Consider the following 18256-nt stretch of genomic DNA (forward strand, 5'->3'; position numbering starts at 1 on the left):
ATCCCAAATACTGTTATACGATATATCAGCCTCAAATACTGTTATACTATATTCAGCCCAAATACTGTTAGAACTTATATCAGCCCAAATACTGTTATACTATATATCATCCCAATACTGTTTATACTATATATCATCCCAAATACTGTTATACTATATATCATCCCAAATACTGTTATACTACTACATATCATCCCAAATACTGTTATACTATATATCATCCCAAATACTGTTATACTATATATCATCCAAATAATGTTATACTATATATCATCCAAATACTGTTATACTATATATCATCCCAATACTGTTATACTATATATCATCCAAATACTGTTATACTATATATCATCCCAAATACTGGTATACTATATATCATCCCAATACTGTTATACTAATATCATCCCAAATACTGTTATACTATATATCATCCCAAATACTGTTTATACTACATATCATCCCAAATACTGTTATACTATATATCCCAAATACTGTTATACTACATATCATCCCAAATACTGTTATACTATATATCATCCCAAATACTGTTATACTATATATCATCCCAAATACTGTTATACTATATATCATCCAAATACTGTTCTACTATATATCATCCCAAATACTGTTATACTATATATCATCCCAAATACTGTTATACTACATATCAGCCCAAATACTGTTATACTACATATCATCCCAAATACTGTTATACTACATATCATCCCAAATACTGTTATACTACTATATCAATCCCAAATACTGTTATACTATATATCATCCCAATACTGTTATACTATATATCATCCCAAATACTGTTATACTATATATCATCCCAAATACTGTTATACTATATATCATCCCAAATACTGTTATACTATATATCATCCCAAATACTGTTATACTATATATCATCCCAAATACTGTTATACTATATATCATCCCAAATACTGTTATACTATATATCATCCCAAATACTGTTATACTATAATATCATCCCAAATACTGTTATACTATATATCATCCCAAATACTGTTATACTATATATCATCCCAAATACTGTTATACTATATATCATCCCAAATACTGTGATACTATATATCATCCCAAATACTGTTATACTATATATCATCCAAATACTGTTATACTATATATCATCCCAAATACTGTTATCATATATATCATCCAAATACTGTTATACTATATATCCATCCCAAATACTGTTATACTATATATCATCCCAAATACTGTTATACTATATATCATCCCCAAATACTGTTATAACTATATATTCCATCCCAAATACTGTTATACTAAATATCATCCCAAATACTGTTATACTACATATCATCCCAAATACTGTTATACTATATATCATCCCAAATACTGTTATACTATAATATCATCCCAAATACTGTATACTAATATCATCCCAAATACTGTTATACTATATATCATACCAAATACTGTTATACTATTATATCATCCCAAAATACTGTTATACTATATATCATCCCCAAATACTGTTATACTATATATCATCCCAAATACTGTTATACTACATATATCATCCCAAATACTGTTATACTATATATCATCCCAAATACTGTTATACTATATATCATCCCAAAATACTGTTATAACATATATCATCCAAATACTGTTATACTAATATCATCCCAAATACTGTTATACTATATATCATCCCAAATACTGTTATACTATATATCATCCCAAATACTGTTATACACATATCATCCCAAATACTGTTATACTACTATCATCAAATACTGTATACTATATATCATCCCAAATACTGTTATACTACTATATCATCCCAAATGACTGTTATACTACATATCATCCCAAATACTGTTATACTATATATCATCCAAATACTGTTATACTATATATCATCCCAAATACTGTTATACTACATATCATCCCAAATACTGTTATACTATATATCATCCCAAATACTGTTATACTACATATCATCCCAAATACTGTTATACTACATATCATCCCAAATACTGTTATACTACATATCAGCCCAAATACTGTTATACTACATATCAGCCCAAATACTGTTATACTATATATCATCCCAAATACTGTTATACTATATATCATCCCAAATACTGTTATACTATATATCATCCCAAATACTGTTATACTACATATCATCCCAAATACTGTTATACTATATATCATCCCAAATACTGTTATACTATATATCATCCCAAATACTGTTATACTACATATCATCCCAAATACTGTTATACTATATATCATCCCAAATACTGTTATACTATATCATCCCAAATACTGTTATACTATATATCATCCCAAATACTGTTATACTATATATCATCCCAAATACTGTTATACTATATATCATCCCAAATACTGTTATACTACATATCATCCCAAATACTGTTATACTATATATCATCCCAAATACTGTTATACTATATATCATCCCAAATAAAATGAAGCTTGTGTGAGACTTCAACATGTTTAAAGCGGTTTATTGTTACTCATCAGCGTACGGTTCATGCGGACACCTGATGCATGTGAATAATACACCTGTGTGGCTGCACTCACGTTAACCAGCCATGAATCAGGATCTTCCATCTGGAAACAAAGTTATTGGATTTATTTAAAGAAGACTTCCACGTATCCATAAATATGAAACACATTTATTGGGTTGATGCATTACGAGCACATTGAATCGTGAAGATGTAACCATCTCATTGGTTTTATATTGCCTTTTTAATATTGATCGTTGCTTAAACTTCAGCCACATATTTCCAAAATACTTTAATAAATGTGATTCATGCCCTTGCTTTGCATTAAGTTGTTGTTGCAGTGAAGCTGAAGAGACGATCTGGAGTCTCTCTGGAGCAGACTCCCAGCGGAGCGACTGTTCCAGACTCACAGTGGAAGATGGAAACATTTCTCCACATCAAGGTTTTTACTGCAGTTATTAAACGTCGTATCAACACGTCTGCATTCCCTTCAAACAACACCGCCCCACCGACGTTTGAGATTTCTTTCTGCCGCCGTACTCGAGTCTGCACTGAAAGTCTTGTGGGGAAGGAAAATAGCAGAGATCTTAGAATTTAAGATCCACATCACATTTGGCACCACGTGGGTTTCCCCCCCGCTCCCAGTCTAGAAGATGACTTGAGCTCTGAAGTGCTTCTGCCTGGTGGTGTTGTGGTTCATGCCCATCTTCAGCATCCACTTGGACTTCATCAACTGCACGTACTGCATGTCTTTCTGTTTATGATAGAGGGCGCCAGCACCTGGGAGAGAGAGAGGGGGGGGGGGGTTAGGCATCATGCATGTGCATACAGGTGTCATAATGTTGTTACGGAGCAGTTTAGGAGGGGGGCTTCCTACACCTCAGTGTGGACTGGACACAGCAGGAGGAGAGAAAATACATATACATATATAAAAATAAATAAAATAAATAAATATACACATACACACACACACACACACACACACACACACACACACACACACGACCTACTATGACTTAGTTTTATGACATTAACCATTATGCCAGAACAGAGCTCGACTTTCAGCTGCCAGACAAATAAAATGGTTCGGCTTTCTTTCCTTTTCAACAGCGAAGACGGTTCATATAAAAACTAATCAGATTTCAGCCTGTGGAGAAACACACTTAGTCCGGCAGTGATGGTGCCTTACTCCAACTACTAGGCCACACAGGAAATATATAAAAGGGTGAAAGAGGATCTCTTTAGATTTACTATTTTCAGCCTTTACTAGACTTCTATTTTATTTTTATTTGAGCATGAAAGTTCATCCTCTGCTTGGTAACAATATTTATGCTTGTGGTGGTAAAACATGCTTTACGGTGACAAAGCTTAATAATGATGACAACTGAGGGGTTAAAATAATGTCCCCAGAACTTAATGTAGACCCTGGTCCCTGCGGACGAAACGCAAAATAGTTCCTCAAAATGTTCCTATTTCTGAGGAAAGTTCCTGCAGGTGAAAAGAGGCTATCGACAGGTGCCTCATTCGGTTCCTCTTTTAGCGGTTATATGAACCAAATGACGCCAAAGAAACTGATTCTAGCGTTCTGCAAATCTTACCTCCGTCTCCTCCCCAGCCCAGAGCTCTGTACTGCCGGAGGACTCTGCCAACAGCGTTCTTGTTGTGGGTCAGAACCAGCGCTCTCTGATTCCCGAACCGCTGCTTGTAATACCTCATGAGGGAGCGGTGGCCGATCTTAGCACCTGAAGAAACACACAGCGAGGACGTTACACATTACACATACGCAATGAAAGACTCCATATCCATCTCCATGTATGAAAACATCAACTCATCGGCAAACAAGCACGACTGACACACAACATAGACAACAGACAACAGAGAAGAAATGTTATTATCCAAACAAAGTTTCATTTAATCCAATTTTAAAGTTTAATTAAGTTTTTTGTAAGAAGCATATTTTCTCACACACACTTATAAAATCACTAATTGCTGTTTTAGAGGTTAATTATTATTATTTTACAGCCTGAGTGGCAATAAGAGAAATATAAAGACACTTATTTTGTCTTTTTAAATTAGTGAATTATTTGTCTTTTCACTTTTAATGAAGTTCCACTTTTGACATTTGGCGATATCTAAACTCATTAAAGTCACCTGAAGGGAGCGTCAGCTCCAGTGTGTCGTCGTCGTACTCCAGGTTCTTGTCATCAGGCAGCTCTTCTTTGTCCGTCTCAGCATCCTCTCCCTCCTTCCTGTCTGGGTAGCTGCTCCTGTTGGCAAAAAGAGAGTGTGAATCAGAAGCACAAAGATGCAGCATCAAAGCTTTAGATACAGATATTTCTGTAGGAGGAGATTTAAACACACATTATTAAACATGTAATATCTTAAAAATGACTTTATTACCTGAAGTCGTAGAAGTCTGCAAACTCCAGCGCAGCGTCGCCGTCTGTGAAGAGTTTACAGTGGCTCTTGTCCGTCATGTGACTCTGGACCGCTTCTGCCGAGTAGAACGAACGACCCTTCTCGTTGCACCATAAGCACACGTTTCCCGCACCGACTTTCTCTCCTGTAACAAGAAAACAACAATATAAGATTGAGCTGGAAAAAAAGACATCTTTCACTCATAATATAATATGAGGAGCATCTTTCTGCACATTCACAGCCCACACTCACCGAGGTAGCGGACGAGGCCCTTGACGTTGATGAGGAACTCCACGTCGGGGATGAAGAAGCTGTGGACTTTGGTCATGTGGCCGACATTCTTCATGAGCGACTTGGAGTGGTGGGAGCAGAACAGGCAGTCGGTGACGGGGATGGAGCCCGGCAGAGCAGCGGGCTGTGGGTCAGATACAGCCGCAGAGTCTCCTCCTTCCTGATCCATCGTCTCCTCTTCGTCTTCCTCCTCCTCCCCCATCTCATCATCATCATCTTCTTCCTCACCAACGTCCTCCCACTCTTCTGAAAGATTGTTATTGGAACATAGTGTCACTCTTTCAAACAAAAAACTAATAAAAAGATCTCAAACTCTAATTAAAACCAGAAATTTTTACACTTGCTTGAGGAGGTTTGGATATAGAAACGGCTTTGCCGAATAAGTTATATGGCGACTTGTTTTGTTTTGCAACCTCTACTTCTTCTTGTGACAAAATGACACTGTATGGAAATACAGCCTATGATGGAAGCATCTCTCTTCCTTACCTTCCACAGCTGTGGCTCCCTCTTCCTTCTCTCGTCTCTTGGCTTGCTCTTCCAGCCACATCATCCTGGGAGGTCTCTCCAGCTTCTCCGCCCTCAGCTTCGACGCTGCTTGTGATGTCCCTTGCTTGTCCGGACTCGGCTTCTGCTGCTCTTTCAGAACCTGCTGCAGGGCCTCGTTCTTGGCATCTTGATCAACCTTCTCTTCACCAAGTCCTTTCTCCAGGTTCTTCTCGTTCATCTTCTCCACTTTCCTCTGAGCAGCAAGCACGGCCTGCTTCTCTGCCTGCTGGTGTTTGTGGGACTGCAGGTGGTTCTGGTAGGCGTTGGCGCTGGAGAACTTCTTGCTGCAGATGGCGCAGCCCTCAGTGGCTGTTGTGTCGCTCAGCTGCTGCTCGGCGGCCACCCGCTGTGACAGGACACGCTCCTGAAAGTTTTCAGCAGTGACTGGTGGCATATCCGCCACCTTGCGCTTCAAGTTGTAGCGGTGCCAGTCCGTTTTGTAGTGCGCTCGCTGCACCTCGCCATCTGTGAAAGCCACTCTGCAGCTGATGCAGGTGTATGAAGACATGGCAATCTGAAGGTGAGAGGGGAAAGTCAAATTAAGATTAATTATATAGCTCAAAATCACAAATGTGTCTCAAGCCTTTACAATCTAACATACAACACCCACTATCATTAGACACTTTATTTAGAAAAGAAACTGAAATACGATTAAATGTTTTTTGGATTTTAGGTCAAGCAAAACTAGCGATGTGAAGGCATCACATGAGGGTTACTGTGATTTTAAACTACTGTAGGACATTTAACAGACCAACTCATTAATGGAAATACGTGAACTACACAGAAGAAACAGATACTTGTTTGGCTGAAATGTTAGTTCATCTGGTGATTGTCAACTGGTTAAATAACTAATAACTAAAATAATGTAATAGTTGGTAACGTTAAACTTGCTTAAAATGAAGTCTGGTCAGTAACTGGTTAGTGTACCTGGCTACACAACAGATAGCCGTCGAGTAAAGTCAGTAAATGATATTATAAAGCGGATTTATAGAGATAAATAAAGTCACCAACCGCAACATAATACCATAAAACATTTAAACTGTAGTGCTGACCCAGCCTGAGACGAGCTATGCTAACATCGACCAACTATTTAAGCTAGGTAAACATAACCGCTAATAACGGCTCAAATCTCAAACATTCATAGCGCGCGAGACAACGACAGGAGCATTGTGACAACAGACGGTTGTAGACATGTTTACTTACTTATTCAGTTAACTGTCTCCTCCGAAAAAATGTGTTTTAATCTTTTTATTTAATAAGTGAGCTCCTATCTCACTCTGCTGTAACACACCACAGCACCGCACGAGGGTAACTTCCTGGTAAACTTTGAACTTTTTCTTCTTCTTGAGGTTTTTTGGCGGTTGACAACCAGCGTTGGCGCGTTACCGCCACCTACTGCTTCGAAGTATGTTTACCAAAAATCTGTATTTCTTCCAATGTCAGCAAGATTTTGACGTGTATACATATTCTGTTACAAGTTGAAGTTCTGCATTAAAAATGTGTAAAAGTGAAAGTACTCATTCTGCACAACAGCCAATATCAGAAAAATGTATATCATATTATTGGATTATAATTTGTTATGCATTAATGTGTTCATCACTTTAGTTTTATTCAGCAATAGAGACAGTCAACTAAGGTTCCCAACTGGGGGTTCAGAGGGTTGGGAAGCAATTTGGAAGGATTAAGAGGACAGGACAGGAACAGCAAAACATATTCTTCTACACAAAGTTGCGGATCTTTATTCATGCTATCGGCGTAGTTCTAAGCACAGCGAAGTTGGGGTCCATTACTTTGGTCCAAACTGAAATATCTCCACAACTTATGACCTCAACTTCTTCAATGCCAAATGTATGCATGTTTTGTAAAAGATCACCTTCGTCTAAGATATCATAGTGAGTTGAAATGTGTGACCTAACTTTGGATGAGTGCTGTGATGCTGTGAAAGATGATAGTTGATTTAAAAGCTTGACTTACTGCACCCCCATGTGGATGATGTACAGAGGTGAAAGAAGAAAGGGAAAATACATTTTGCCTTCATAATTTTTACCTAAAATATACAGAAGTTTTATCAGGAAAATGTTCTTGAAGAATCAAAAACCCTCATTATTATATTGGGTAATAATGATTAACAATGAATGAATAATACTGATGCATTACTGTGTACTGTAATTAGCATTGTTAATATAATGTTGGGTTGTTTTATCTAATACTATGCATGATACTTTATTTGTTGATTACATGTTTTTGCACGTACAGCAGTCAGATATTTGTAGTGGAATGAAAAGTATTTCTACATTTTTAAATGTAAAGGGGGAAAAAAAGTACAAAAGGAAAAAATACAAGAACTTGAAGATTATACTTGAGTATTTGAGTATATGTACTCAGGTACATCTTACCACTGTCAATAAATGTAATTTAAGAAACTCAGTTTGTGTTACCAGGGACAAATTATACACACAGACTGAATGTATTCCCTAGAGACCAACACTAACCTTAAATCAAGTCTTAACCCTTGAATTAAATTATTTACATTGTGGGGACTTGGGTTTTAGACAAGTCCCCACATGTGCCTGTGTATACGTGAGTCCCCAGGACAGTATTAAAACATGTTCACACACACACACTAACGTCAAATAAATGAACCTTCAGGCTGCGTTACAACATTTTATTTACAGTCTTCAGATTAATTTCATAAAAGCACATTTTGTTAATGCATTTTGGTTCTCCACACACCAACATGTTTTTGAACTAAGTTTATAGGATTTCTCACTTTTAGACAAAGGCATTGAAGCCACCATGATACAACCAGAAGAAAAACGAAACATTTTAATAATTGATCTGTTTACTGAATATTCTAAAAGATATTTCATTTAGTGAAGGCTGAACCTGCCTCAATTCTTATTTAGAGGTTGGAACATTTCTTTGTCTAATACAGTTATCACATGTGAGCTAGAAATGAACTGCAGCCACTATAAAGTCATCCTAGGCACTGATAAACAAATACGTCTATAGTAATCTTTAGAGTTATGCTAATACAAGGCATTATATTATTAATTAAAGAGGGATACATTATACATTGCTGTGTCTTTATTATAAAAACAATGTATTTTAATGTACAAGGCATGTTAAAAAAAACAGTTCAGTTATTCTTCGTCTTCATTCTGTGAATTCACGACTGATGCTTGACACAGCAGACTGCCCTACATAGGCGCATCGTTAAATATTAATTAAGGTGCAAATGGAAATGATCCATCTCATGACATTTTACTTTCAGTGCACTAAAACTACATTTTAGTTTTGGATGGGTTAGCCAAGATTTTTGAGACCTGCTGTATGTTGTTATAAAATAAAAGTTGTTCGACTACATATTTTTAATGAAGAAAAAAGTACATATAAAATAAAAAAATGTTTCCTCCTTTTTCCTCTTCATAGTCAACCATCCAACCATTAGTAGTATTTTGAGCATTAAAGGTGTTTTGTTTGCCTATCAATTTTATGTCCGTGGAATTCTGGGTAATGTAGTTGAATGAATCAACTCAGAATCAAAGTGAGTGTTAGGAGTGTTGTGAACTGTCTATATTGAGTTTAATAGTTTTTGTTTGTTAGACTACTATTTCCGAGATCTGAACTTAACTTTCAAGCCCCATGTCTGCATTCGCTTTTAACACATTTATCAACGCTTATGAGGATTTGTTCATGTGTGTAAAACTTCATACCGTAAATAATTATATTGGGTTGCAACTATGTTGTACTATGCGTGTCTTAAAAAACATGTAACAAGTGTTTATATGTTGTTGAAATTGATCTCACCAATCCAATGTGATCAGGTGATATCATTATCTAAAAGATACGCCTTTATTTTGAAATTCCTATGGTACATCTGTTTCACCATTTCTGTCCAGGCCATTGATTAATTCATTGATTAAAACAAAAAGTAGGGCCTTAGTAATTAAACCATAAACAACCTTTTATGCCGGGATCAGACTTCACGATATGGTTGTATTAATGGTCATGGACCATTAGCATTATGAACCAATAGGCTAATCTAAATTGCTCTGAGCTGGCTGCTAGTCCAATACGAGCAAAAACTGTAGGGGCGCACAACAATAAACCAAATAAATGTTTAAAAAGATAAATAGATAAATAAATAAATATGCAGTCAAAATAACTCTCATGTTTATGTTTTCCAAGATTTCTAAGTGTTTCCTCCTTCTCACACCAACTTAATAGCACACGTTGAAGGTGTTATCAAACTCGGCGAGAGAAGGAACCCAACACCCATTATCGTCCTGACCTCTGTCTGGCCGGGCCTTTATCTGGCTGATATTGTGTAGTCTGATCTCGGCATTAAGCTTGGATGATTCTGATCAAAGTGACTTTTACCTCCATATTTGACGAACTAACCAGTTTTGAAATATTGATGTCAGCTCTACAGGAAAAAGATAAATGGAAACATTGTTTTCTCACAACTCCTAACAGTTCTCTGTAACCAGAGCACCCCCACCTCCCCTCCACATGTTCACTGTAACCTGTCCTTCTCCCTTGCCAATCATACTATTTATCAATCAGTGGCGTCTCAGGAGTTTGGAGAAGAATCCAGAAGAGGCCGGCTCGTCACTCTTGGCCTGAGCCTCCTTTTTAGCCTGGACCTTCACCTCTCCCAGCCCCAGCTCCCCGTCCAGTAGCTCCAGCTCCGACTGGTCCAACAGCTCAAAGTCCTCCATGTCGCTGTCCGACTCCTCGGCCAGCTCCAGCAGCCTGGTGGAATCTGGGAGTCTTGAGCTCAGCGCTGTCAAACCGACCGCAGCTTCTATTCTCTCCTGCATGGCGGCTGTGACAGCGGCGGTGATGAAGTCGCCCGCCATCTGGTTGACTAAATCGAGGGCTTTGACGGTGGATTGGTCTTTGTTTGGAAAGGGTGTATGCTTGGATTTGATTGGCAGCTGAGGTGGAGGCGAGGGAAGGCCGAGGCTGAAGTCATCGTCGTCGTCGTCGCCATTGGTCGTTGCGCCGTTGTCAAGTGAGGGGAATTCTGGAAGGCCTCCAGTGAACGCTTCTTCTCTGTCGAGGTCTGTGAGGGGAAAAAAAGATTGCTTGAAAACTATGGAAATAAGCATTTGAGGAGCAGTGTTCAAGACATTATCAGGAAGCAAGCACTAAATGTTCACAGTTTGCAAGAAGGCATTTAATATTAGCTATTATAAGCTTAATTCTTAATAATGGAGTTTCTAACTTCAATACATCAACTTCAGTCACAAGTCTGGAGAGTGCCATTGAAGTAATTATAGATGCTTATAAGAGTGTAGATTTAGTTTGTCTTGTTTAGCAAAAAAGGAGAATACTTAAGCAGCTGTTGAATCAGATGTGCCTCTATGTTTCTGTTCTAGAAATACAACATCTGTATTTTAAAACCATGTCCTTCTGTAGGACGATGTGGAGCTGACGTACCCTCTGAGTTCTCAGTCTGTGGTGTATGTCCTTCTGACAGGTTGAAAGTACCGTTGTCCGTCCACGTCACATCAGACACCTCTGTGTCCGATACAGACATTTCCTTACACACTGTGGAGTCGAGCTGTAGGGATACACACAAAAAATCAAATTGGTTGACTTGAGTGTGTGGAGCTATACAAAATGACTGTGTTAATGTGCTCATGAAAAAGGAGCCAATTATAAAAAGAAAGGGGTGATCAATCAATCGATCGATCTCAAATCTAATCTCATTGCAACATTACTGATGGGGATGAGGATACAATATATAATAATATAAAGATGTTAAGTGTAGTCTGATGTGTGCACTACACTTGGTTGGTACTTGAAGGCCACAAGATACAGAAAGAGTGCACAGGGAGAGGCCGTATCAATGAACTTAACCAGTAAGTAGAGCTCATGTAAGAAGTCTTCTGCCAACTCTGGGTTGATGTGTCAAGTCTTTTAGGTCTTTGATTGCTGACCATTAAAATTACACAACATTTGAACACTTTCTTTATCTTCAAGGTGTCTGGCAATAGCCTGCCTGTCAATATCTTGTTTATTTTCCATTGTTCCGGGAACTTACCAGGTTGATACTTGAACGTGTTTTCAACTTGTTCATATTCACCGTAGAAAAAGCATAAGATCTACTTACTGGAAAGATTCCAGCATTAGTTTGCTTGTTTATAAAATGATGATATAAAGGGTCTTGTGTTGAGACTTCTGAGAATCTGCAACCTGGTGTTTGGCTTGAAGAGCAAAATATTTTGGCATTCACTTTGGCACAGGCCCTGATGCTGATGTGGCTCATGTGTACTGGATTTCAATTAGCTTTAACTGGATGTTGTCAGTCAACAGAGGCATCATTAGATTGAGACGAGGTGATCAACCAACCTTGGGAAACATGGATGAGAGGTCCGACTCGATGCCCTCGGTCTCAGTCTGAGCCTGCATGATTCTCTTCTCTGAAAGGAAGAAAACATGGATGCCGCTGATTTAGTTTTCTACTCCAATATTGAACTGTAAAGCTGTAAAAACTAAATAATGTGTGTGTGGGTATTTTTATTTTAATATACCATCATATGCACAAGAAACCTACTATACAGGCATAATTTACAACATTTTTATATTTAAATATCTATAATGCTAATATTGCGATTCCATGTTTATCTAGTTCATGAAAGGGTTTCCATCTGCTGTGTCATTGCTCTTTTATAAAAGTGTTTTACATTTTCAGTTTGGAAGAAATAGAGGAGAACTTTTTCAACGTAACATGTTGAAATGTTTCATAATTACCATGGTTGTCTTTGATTTTCTGAATGAACTCTCCGATGCCAAAGTCCAGCTTCTGCAGAACTGGCTCTAGCCACAAACTAATCTCGTGAAAAGAAATCAGAGGCCACAGGAAAACGGCCAACACTGCACAGAGAAGTCACGAGAGAGAAAATAAGGCAAAGTAAAGCATTAAAATACAAGCCATAACAAACTTATGCTGATGACACACAGCTACATCGCTCACTTTAGTCTCTAGCATGATATAAATTGTTGTGTGCAAAACTTTAGTTTACTCACCTAAAATATATGAGATAATAATCCCTGGAATGTAGCGTCCTAAAACAGCCAAGAAGGTGCACAAGCTGCAAACCAGCAAGCAAAACTAGAACAGAAAAACATTTTAACATTGTAATTTCAAATTGAAATAAGACTCTGCAACTGCGTGGATTAAATAATTCCATATTTTCAGAAACTGGCTTTTTTAGACACTTTATTCCAGTTTAAAAGCAAGGATGGGTTCATGATTTCAGAAAAAGTCAACTTTTCTAAGTGGAGGTTTGCGAACTACAGTATACAGCGGGCTCCACTGCGCTTGTTTTCACCCAAATTTGCTCCACCATGGTAATTACCAGTAAGTGATAAAATCTGTTTGTATCATGGGTAAAATGCCAGAAAGCCTGACAAGCACATGATTCTCTGCTCTACTGTGATAATTCAGAATAGAGAGTTCAGGCTAGTCTGGGGTCATCGGCCGACTCTGCCTCACCTTGCCAGGGTTTTGCTGTTTGAAAGCCGATGTCTCCTGGAGGAAGAGTTTGATGGAGTCGCTGAGCTGAGGTCCAGTCCCAGACGGGCTGTCCTGGCCTGAGTCAATGATCTCCCAGCTAAAAGATAAGGTGGACAGAAGCAATGTTAGTTATCACCTTCACGGTTTATGCTGCCACTAAATGCCTCAGGAGGAAGTTTAGATGGGCATACAGAGTGTCTGAAAATATTTCTCCAACCTTATTCAAGTAGTTTTAGTTGCCTAAACTTGAATAAAGTGCTGCTGGTCTCTTTTTGGTTGACCAGGAACACTCATAGAGCTCATTTTGTCATTTAAAAACTGCATTCACTGATTTGTTTCTGAAATGTGCTGATTTTCTCTGTTTTGTATCATTGAACACGTATTATCTTTTTAGTGTTGACTCTTGGCCGGACAAGCAAACCGCTGGTAACTTGTTATGGGCATTGTTTACTATTATTTGTGACTTTATAGACAAGACAATCAGTTCATCAAAAAAGTAATTCATTGATATGTAAAAAATGAAGAGATTCATCCATTGCAACACTAATGTCACTTCTATGCTGATGACACTCCGCTTTATCTACTGCTAAACCCAAAGACTATTTTTACTTGTAAGCTTGTAAACTAGAGTTCACAGTGTTGATTAGTGTTAGTGTTTGGGTAAATTTAGACTCCCTATCATTCATTCACATCCCCTATGCTGTCACTCTCCATCTCTGCTGCATCTCTTTTTAGTCTCTTCCAGGACTCTGAGATCATCTCACCAAAAGTTGTTGGCAATTGCTTTTTCTATATTTCTATAATTGTATCTTGAAACTTTAAACACAACTTTGTTGAACTTGTGATGTCTTTAAATGTGCTTTACAGATAAAGCGACTTGACTTGTTGATATGTGTAGATGGTCAGCATGTAACTTTCTGATACAGTAAAAATAGTATCATCAATGGACTTGACCAAGAGAGGGATTGAAGAGGTTTATTTGGAGGCTTAGAATTCTATTAGTTGAGGGTCATTAATAAAACTTAGTACAAAAAAAAAGCTTGTCCAATTCAAATGTCATAGTCTAAATTAAGAAGCCTACAATAAAACTGTTGCGATGACTTAATAGACAGGTGGCAGATGGGAATAGGAATGTGAACGTGCTTTCCATGCTGTTACTGCTGGGGATTCTGGGACACCTGGTGAGGTATAAAACTTTCCCCTCCAGCTTGAGGGTTTCCAAAAAGCCTCTCCTGTTTAAGCTCTACTATCAGCCCTATAAAAGGCCCACATGTGGCTTATGTGTAGGTTATGTGCGATAAATAGATAAGGGTGTGAGGCAGTTAAAGTCCTGCTTCCTCTCTTAGCTTAACTAGCTGTCACCAATGGGTTTTGTCCATTGGGGGTTTCTTTTATCAAGTTGAAACATGCTGCAGGTGATAAAAGGTAGATGTATGTGCTACTGTACTGGGCGGCCACAAAGATAAAACAATTATTAATTTGTTTGCATTCAAGAGCAACATATAACATTGTGTTTTTGAGCGAACAAATGGAAGTCAGGAATGTAAGGTAACTGCCTCAACACCTTTCATCAGATTAAATGACAATGTACTAAATTTAAGTCCGACAGAGGATGGATTTAACATATCGTGTGAAAGCAGCTGTCCTGGAAACAGTTGGTGTGAAATCACCAAGGAGATCTGGTTACCGCAACAGCTAAGCAGGTTCCCACAAGTTTACACAGCTGTGAGGTTCTTGTGCTAATTGGAAGATGTGTGATCATGGTCTTTCAGGGGTTATACATTTATCATGTATCTGCCAGGCTGCAAGGAACGACCATGAGAGGACACGAGAAGCTACAGTTTCTCATAAACACCCACCACCCCTCCCGCCGGACCCAAACACCCAGCCTTGTCTCACATAACCCTTATGACGAAAGGTCAACAAGTTGCTCCCCTCTCGACTTCCAGGCACACGCCTCCAAAAGGCGGCTGATTTCCAGGGAAACATGATGGGTTGAACACGTGCTGTGAAGCATTAATAGCAGTAAGGGATGGATAAGCATTTCTCCGTTCCACGAAAGCCAGACTTCTCCCTGGAAAGAGATGCAAGTCTTCTTGGATAAAGCTTCTTCTATGTTGTTGTACAGAGTCTACTGCCTGTGAAAGAACGCTGAGCCTACTGCTTTATTCAGGAATTCAGTATTCTGACAAATTCTTGCAAAACTAAGGGGTCCCATCATGAAACCAGAAGAATATAAGTTTCTCCCTTTTGGTTTTTGATTTTTTTTTTCAAAGGAGAACTGATTTTCAGAGATATGTGTGCTGTAGCAGACAGAAAAAATACAATTTAACTTCAGTTGGATTTAAAATTCAGACTCCAGGATGGATTTATATTCCCATCTGTCTCTCTGACTGTCTCTGTCCTCAGAGATTTTCCAGTGAAATACACCTCACTAGTTTAATCCAGAAGCATGTGCACAACCTGGGAAGAATAACTGTCATCCTAATACACATGGGGTGAAAATCCTGACATTTTGCAGCCCTCGTGTCACATGCTGTCTGAGCTCCACAAACACTTTGGATACTGAGAAGCATATATCACGTTTCTTTGCTCCACATCATTTCAGACCACCACCCTCTGTGTGTCAATCAATCCCACAAAATCTGTTTTCACCATAGTCTGAAGACGTCAGTCATCACTCCAACAGAAAAACTTTCAACAGAGAACTTGTCAGGACAGAGGTGTCCCAGGTCAGGAAGGGGGGCAGCGGCACCACATGAGCAGCTGTCGGGCAGATGTCACTTTTTACCCAACCAGTAATCTCTGAAACAACCCAGGGAGCAGCATGTCTGAGCCTCTAACAAGCCCAGTGACGACGCTTTAAAAATAGAGCGAGACAAACAATGCGAGGAATGGCGGCAAAAGCATCCCAGCTCTTCACTTGTGATTACGAAGAAGGCGCGGGTGTGTTATATGTTTACCCACCTGTCTGTATAGCACAGAAACCCTGACTCAAGCAACTAATACCTGTTTATGCGTACAGCCAAATTGAGCCAAGCTGATCAAGTTTACTGTTTGCAAAAGGCCCGTCTGTCCAAGACACGAAGCCAAATGCAGCAAGTAACATAAGACAACGGTGTTGTGGAGCGATGGGGAGTGATGATGCAATGATGTGTACCACTTTCCAAGTAGATCTCTGTCCTGTTGTTCATGTTGTTGATTTATTTAGACTGAAAAGAGTTAAATGTGCCAAAACATGTGAACTAACTTTCCTCGTCATGAGCTGTGGGCATAAAACAGCCTATGTACGTTAAGCATTGATTGCAAAATCCAAATCCAAACACAGACAAGAACAAGATTGCATCCCCCTGTGACGACTTGTTCAGTAGTGTCAAAATCCTAAAAGATTCAGATCCCCAAAATCACCAAATGAACATCTTCTTCACTTCAAAGTAACCAGGGGTAACCGGGATATTGTTTCTGGAAAAACTAAAATTCAATTTAAAGCACCACAAACCATTTTCCATTTACCTCCTTTTGTTTTGCTGTGGAAAACAATCTCAGACGCATTTATCTCAACAACTACACAATGAAGTTAATAAGTCATTAAAAGGTAAGTGAGGAAAGAGTTCTTCTCTCACCAGATCACACACAACCCCAGACATACCTCAGTCCTGCTCCACACTCTTCAGGAGACATCTCGAGAGCTTCAGGTACTTTCGGAATATTTGACTTGAACACTGGATAGTCAAGATAGATAGAGACAGCTAGAACTTTTCTTTGCCGTAAAAAAAACTCACGGTCGAGCCAACTCTGTTTTGATGTGCCACACGGCGTGAGAGCAGCTTCTGTTTATCCTCAATGAAGCCCCGGTTGGAGTATTTCAAGCGGCCTCGTCTAAATATAACCTGGTCACACTACATTCCAAATGGCAGCCATCAGGAGGACAGAGGGATGGGGTTAGGGGGGTAGAAACAGCAACACCCTCCACCACAACCACCAACCCCAACACCAACAAGCCATCAACCTCCCAAACCCGCCTCCTCCTGTGTCAGTGACATGGCATGGACATCAGGAGGAGAGGGGTCATGTGACTGCTGATGACAGGGCTCCTAAACACTCAACATTTCGGGTAATACCCTTTCTCGATGAGAGTCAGGTGAGAACATTGATACCACTCCAATATCAGTATGACAAATATAAAGCTACAGTGCCAGGAGCCGCCTGACTTGAAACGTGGGGAACAGCTAGCTAGCTCTGTCCAAAGGTAACAAAATCATCCTACCAGCACCTCTAAAGCTCAACTAATTAACAAGTTCACTAAGTTCAAACAACAACTAGTCGTTTTACGAGGGATAATACATCAAACTACTACTTCTTGGTTCTTCCATCAGTAGTTTCATGTTAAGCAAACATCAGAGTGGCATCGATGTTCTCAACTCTTAGCAACAAAAAGCGTATTTCCTAAAATGTTAAATAAAAATGAGTTTTGTATGATTGAGTAGCAAAGCTTTTTTTATCAGGTCACTTCTGTCTATATCTACATATACATTTATATATTCCTGTGTCCTAAAACCTTGAGGTGCAGTAAACAGTTCTTTAAAATTAGGAACTGTTTCACTGCAGGAAAAATGTATAAATATTTGAAACATTTTGATTTGATTTGTGTTTTAAGACAATCTGTAAAAGTGCTTCTCACATGATTGTGTCATGTTCATGGTAAAGCAGGTGGATGTTACTACACATAAAGATTCTTGGAAGTCGCACAGATGGTACACTTTTAGTTTTATGGTAAACATAATGTTCAGTACACAGGACACTGGAGATGTTGTGGTACAACTGGAGGGGAAACTGATCTAGAATTGGGAATCACCTGATGACAAGAGAAGATTGTGTCTATTTAATGTGAAGCACGATCATGTGTGAGGCTGCAAAGTTTACCAATCCACACATTAGT

The 18256-nt window shown here is 38.7% G+C and overlaps 2 protein-coding genes across 2 annotated transcripts in view; both read right to left on the minus strand.

Annotated features, from left to right (window-relative positions):
- Positions 1–2515: 2515 nt before the first annotated feature.
- On the minus strand, positions 2516–7143 carry znf622 (zinc finger protein 622). Its single transcript, XM_029454326.1, has 7 exons — positions 6990–7143; positions 5727–6300; positions 5202–5486; positions 4932–5094; positions 4683–4798; positions 4130–4273; positions 2516–3311 (listed from the first exon to the last, which is right to left on the minus strand). Exons 2-7 carry the CDS (start codon positions 6292–6294, stop codon positions 3178–3180), a joined length of 1410 nt encoding a protein of 469 aa, XP_029310186.1. The 5' UTR covers positions 6295–6300; positions 6990–7143; the 3' UTR covers positions 2516–3177.
- A 1293-nt stretch (positions 7144–8436) lies between these two features.
- retreg1 (reticulophagy regulator 1) overlaps positions 8437–18256 on the minus strand; it is a 17943-nt gene continuing 8123 nt past the window's right edge. The window contains exons 4-9 of the mRNA XM_029453610.1: positions 13297–13414; positions 12828–12912; positions 12552–12674; positions 12150–12220; positions 11235–11358; positions 8437–10857 (exon numbers count right to left, since the gene is read on the minus strand). Coding sequence (XP_029309470.1) covers positions 10352–10857; positions 11235–11358; positions 12150–12220; positions 12552–12674; positions 12828–12912; positions 13297–13414 — 1027 coding nt within the window. The 3' untranslated portion in view covers positions 8437–10351. The remainder of the gene's footprint in view (positions 10858–11234; positions 11359–12149; positions 12221–12551; positions 12675–12827; positions 12913–13296; positions 13415–18256) is intronic.

The sequence above is a fragment of the Cottoperca gobio genome, chromosome 17, assembly GCF_900634415.1.
Source record: "Cottoperca gobio chromosome 17, fCotGob3.1, whole genome shotgun sequence".
Taxonomy (NCBI): domain Eukaryota; kingdom Metazoa; phylum Chordata; class Actinopteri; order Perciformes; family Bovichtidae; genus Cottoperca; species Cottoperca gobio.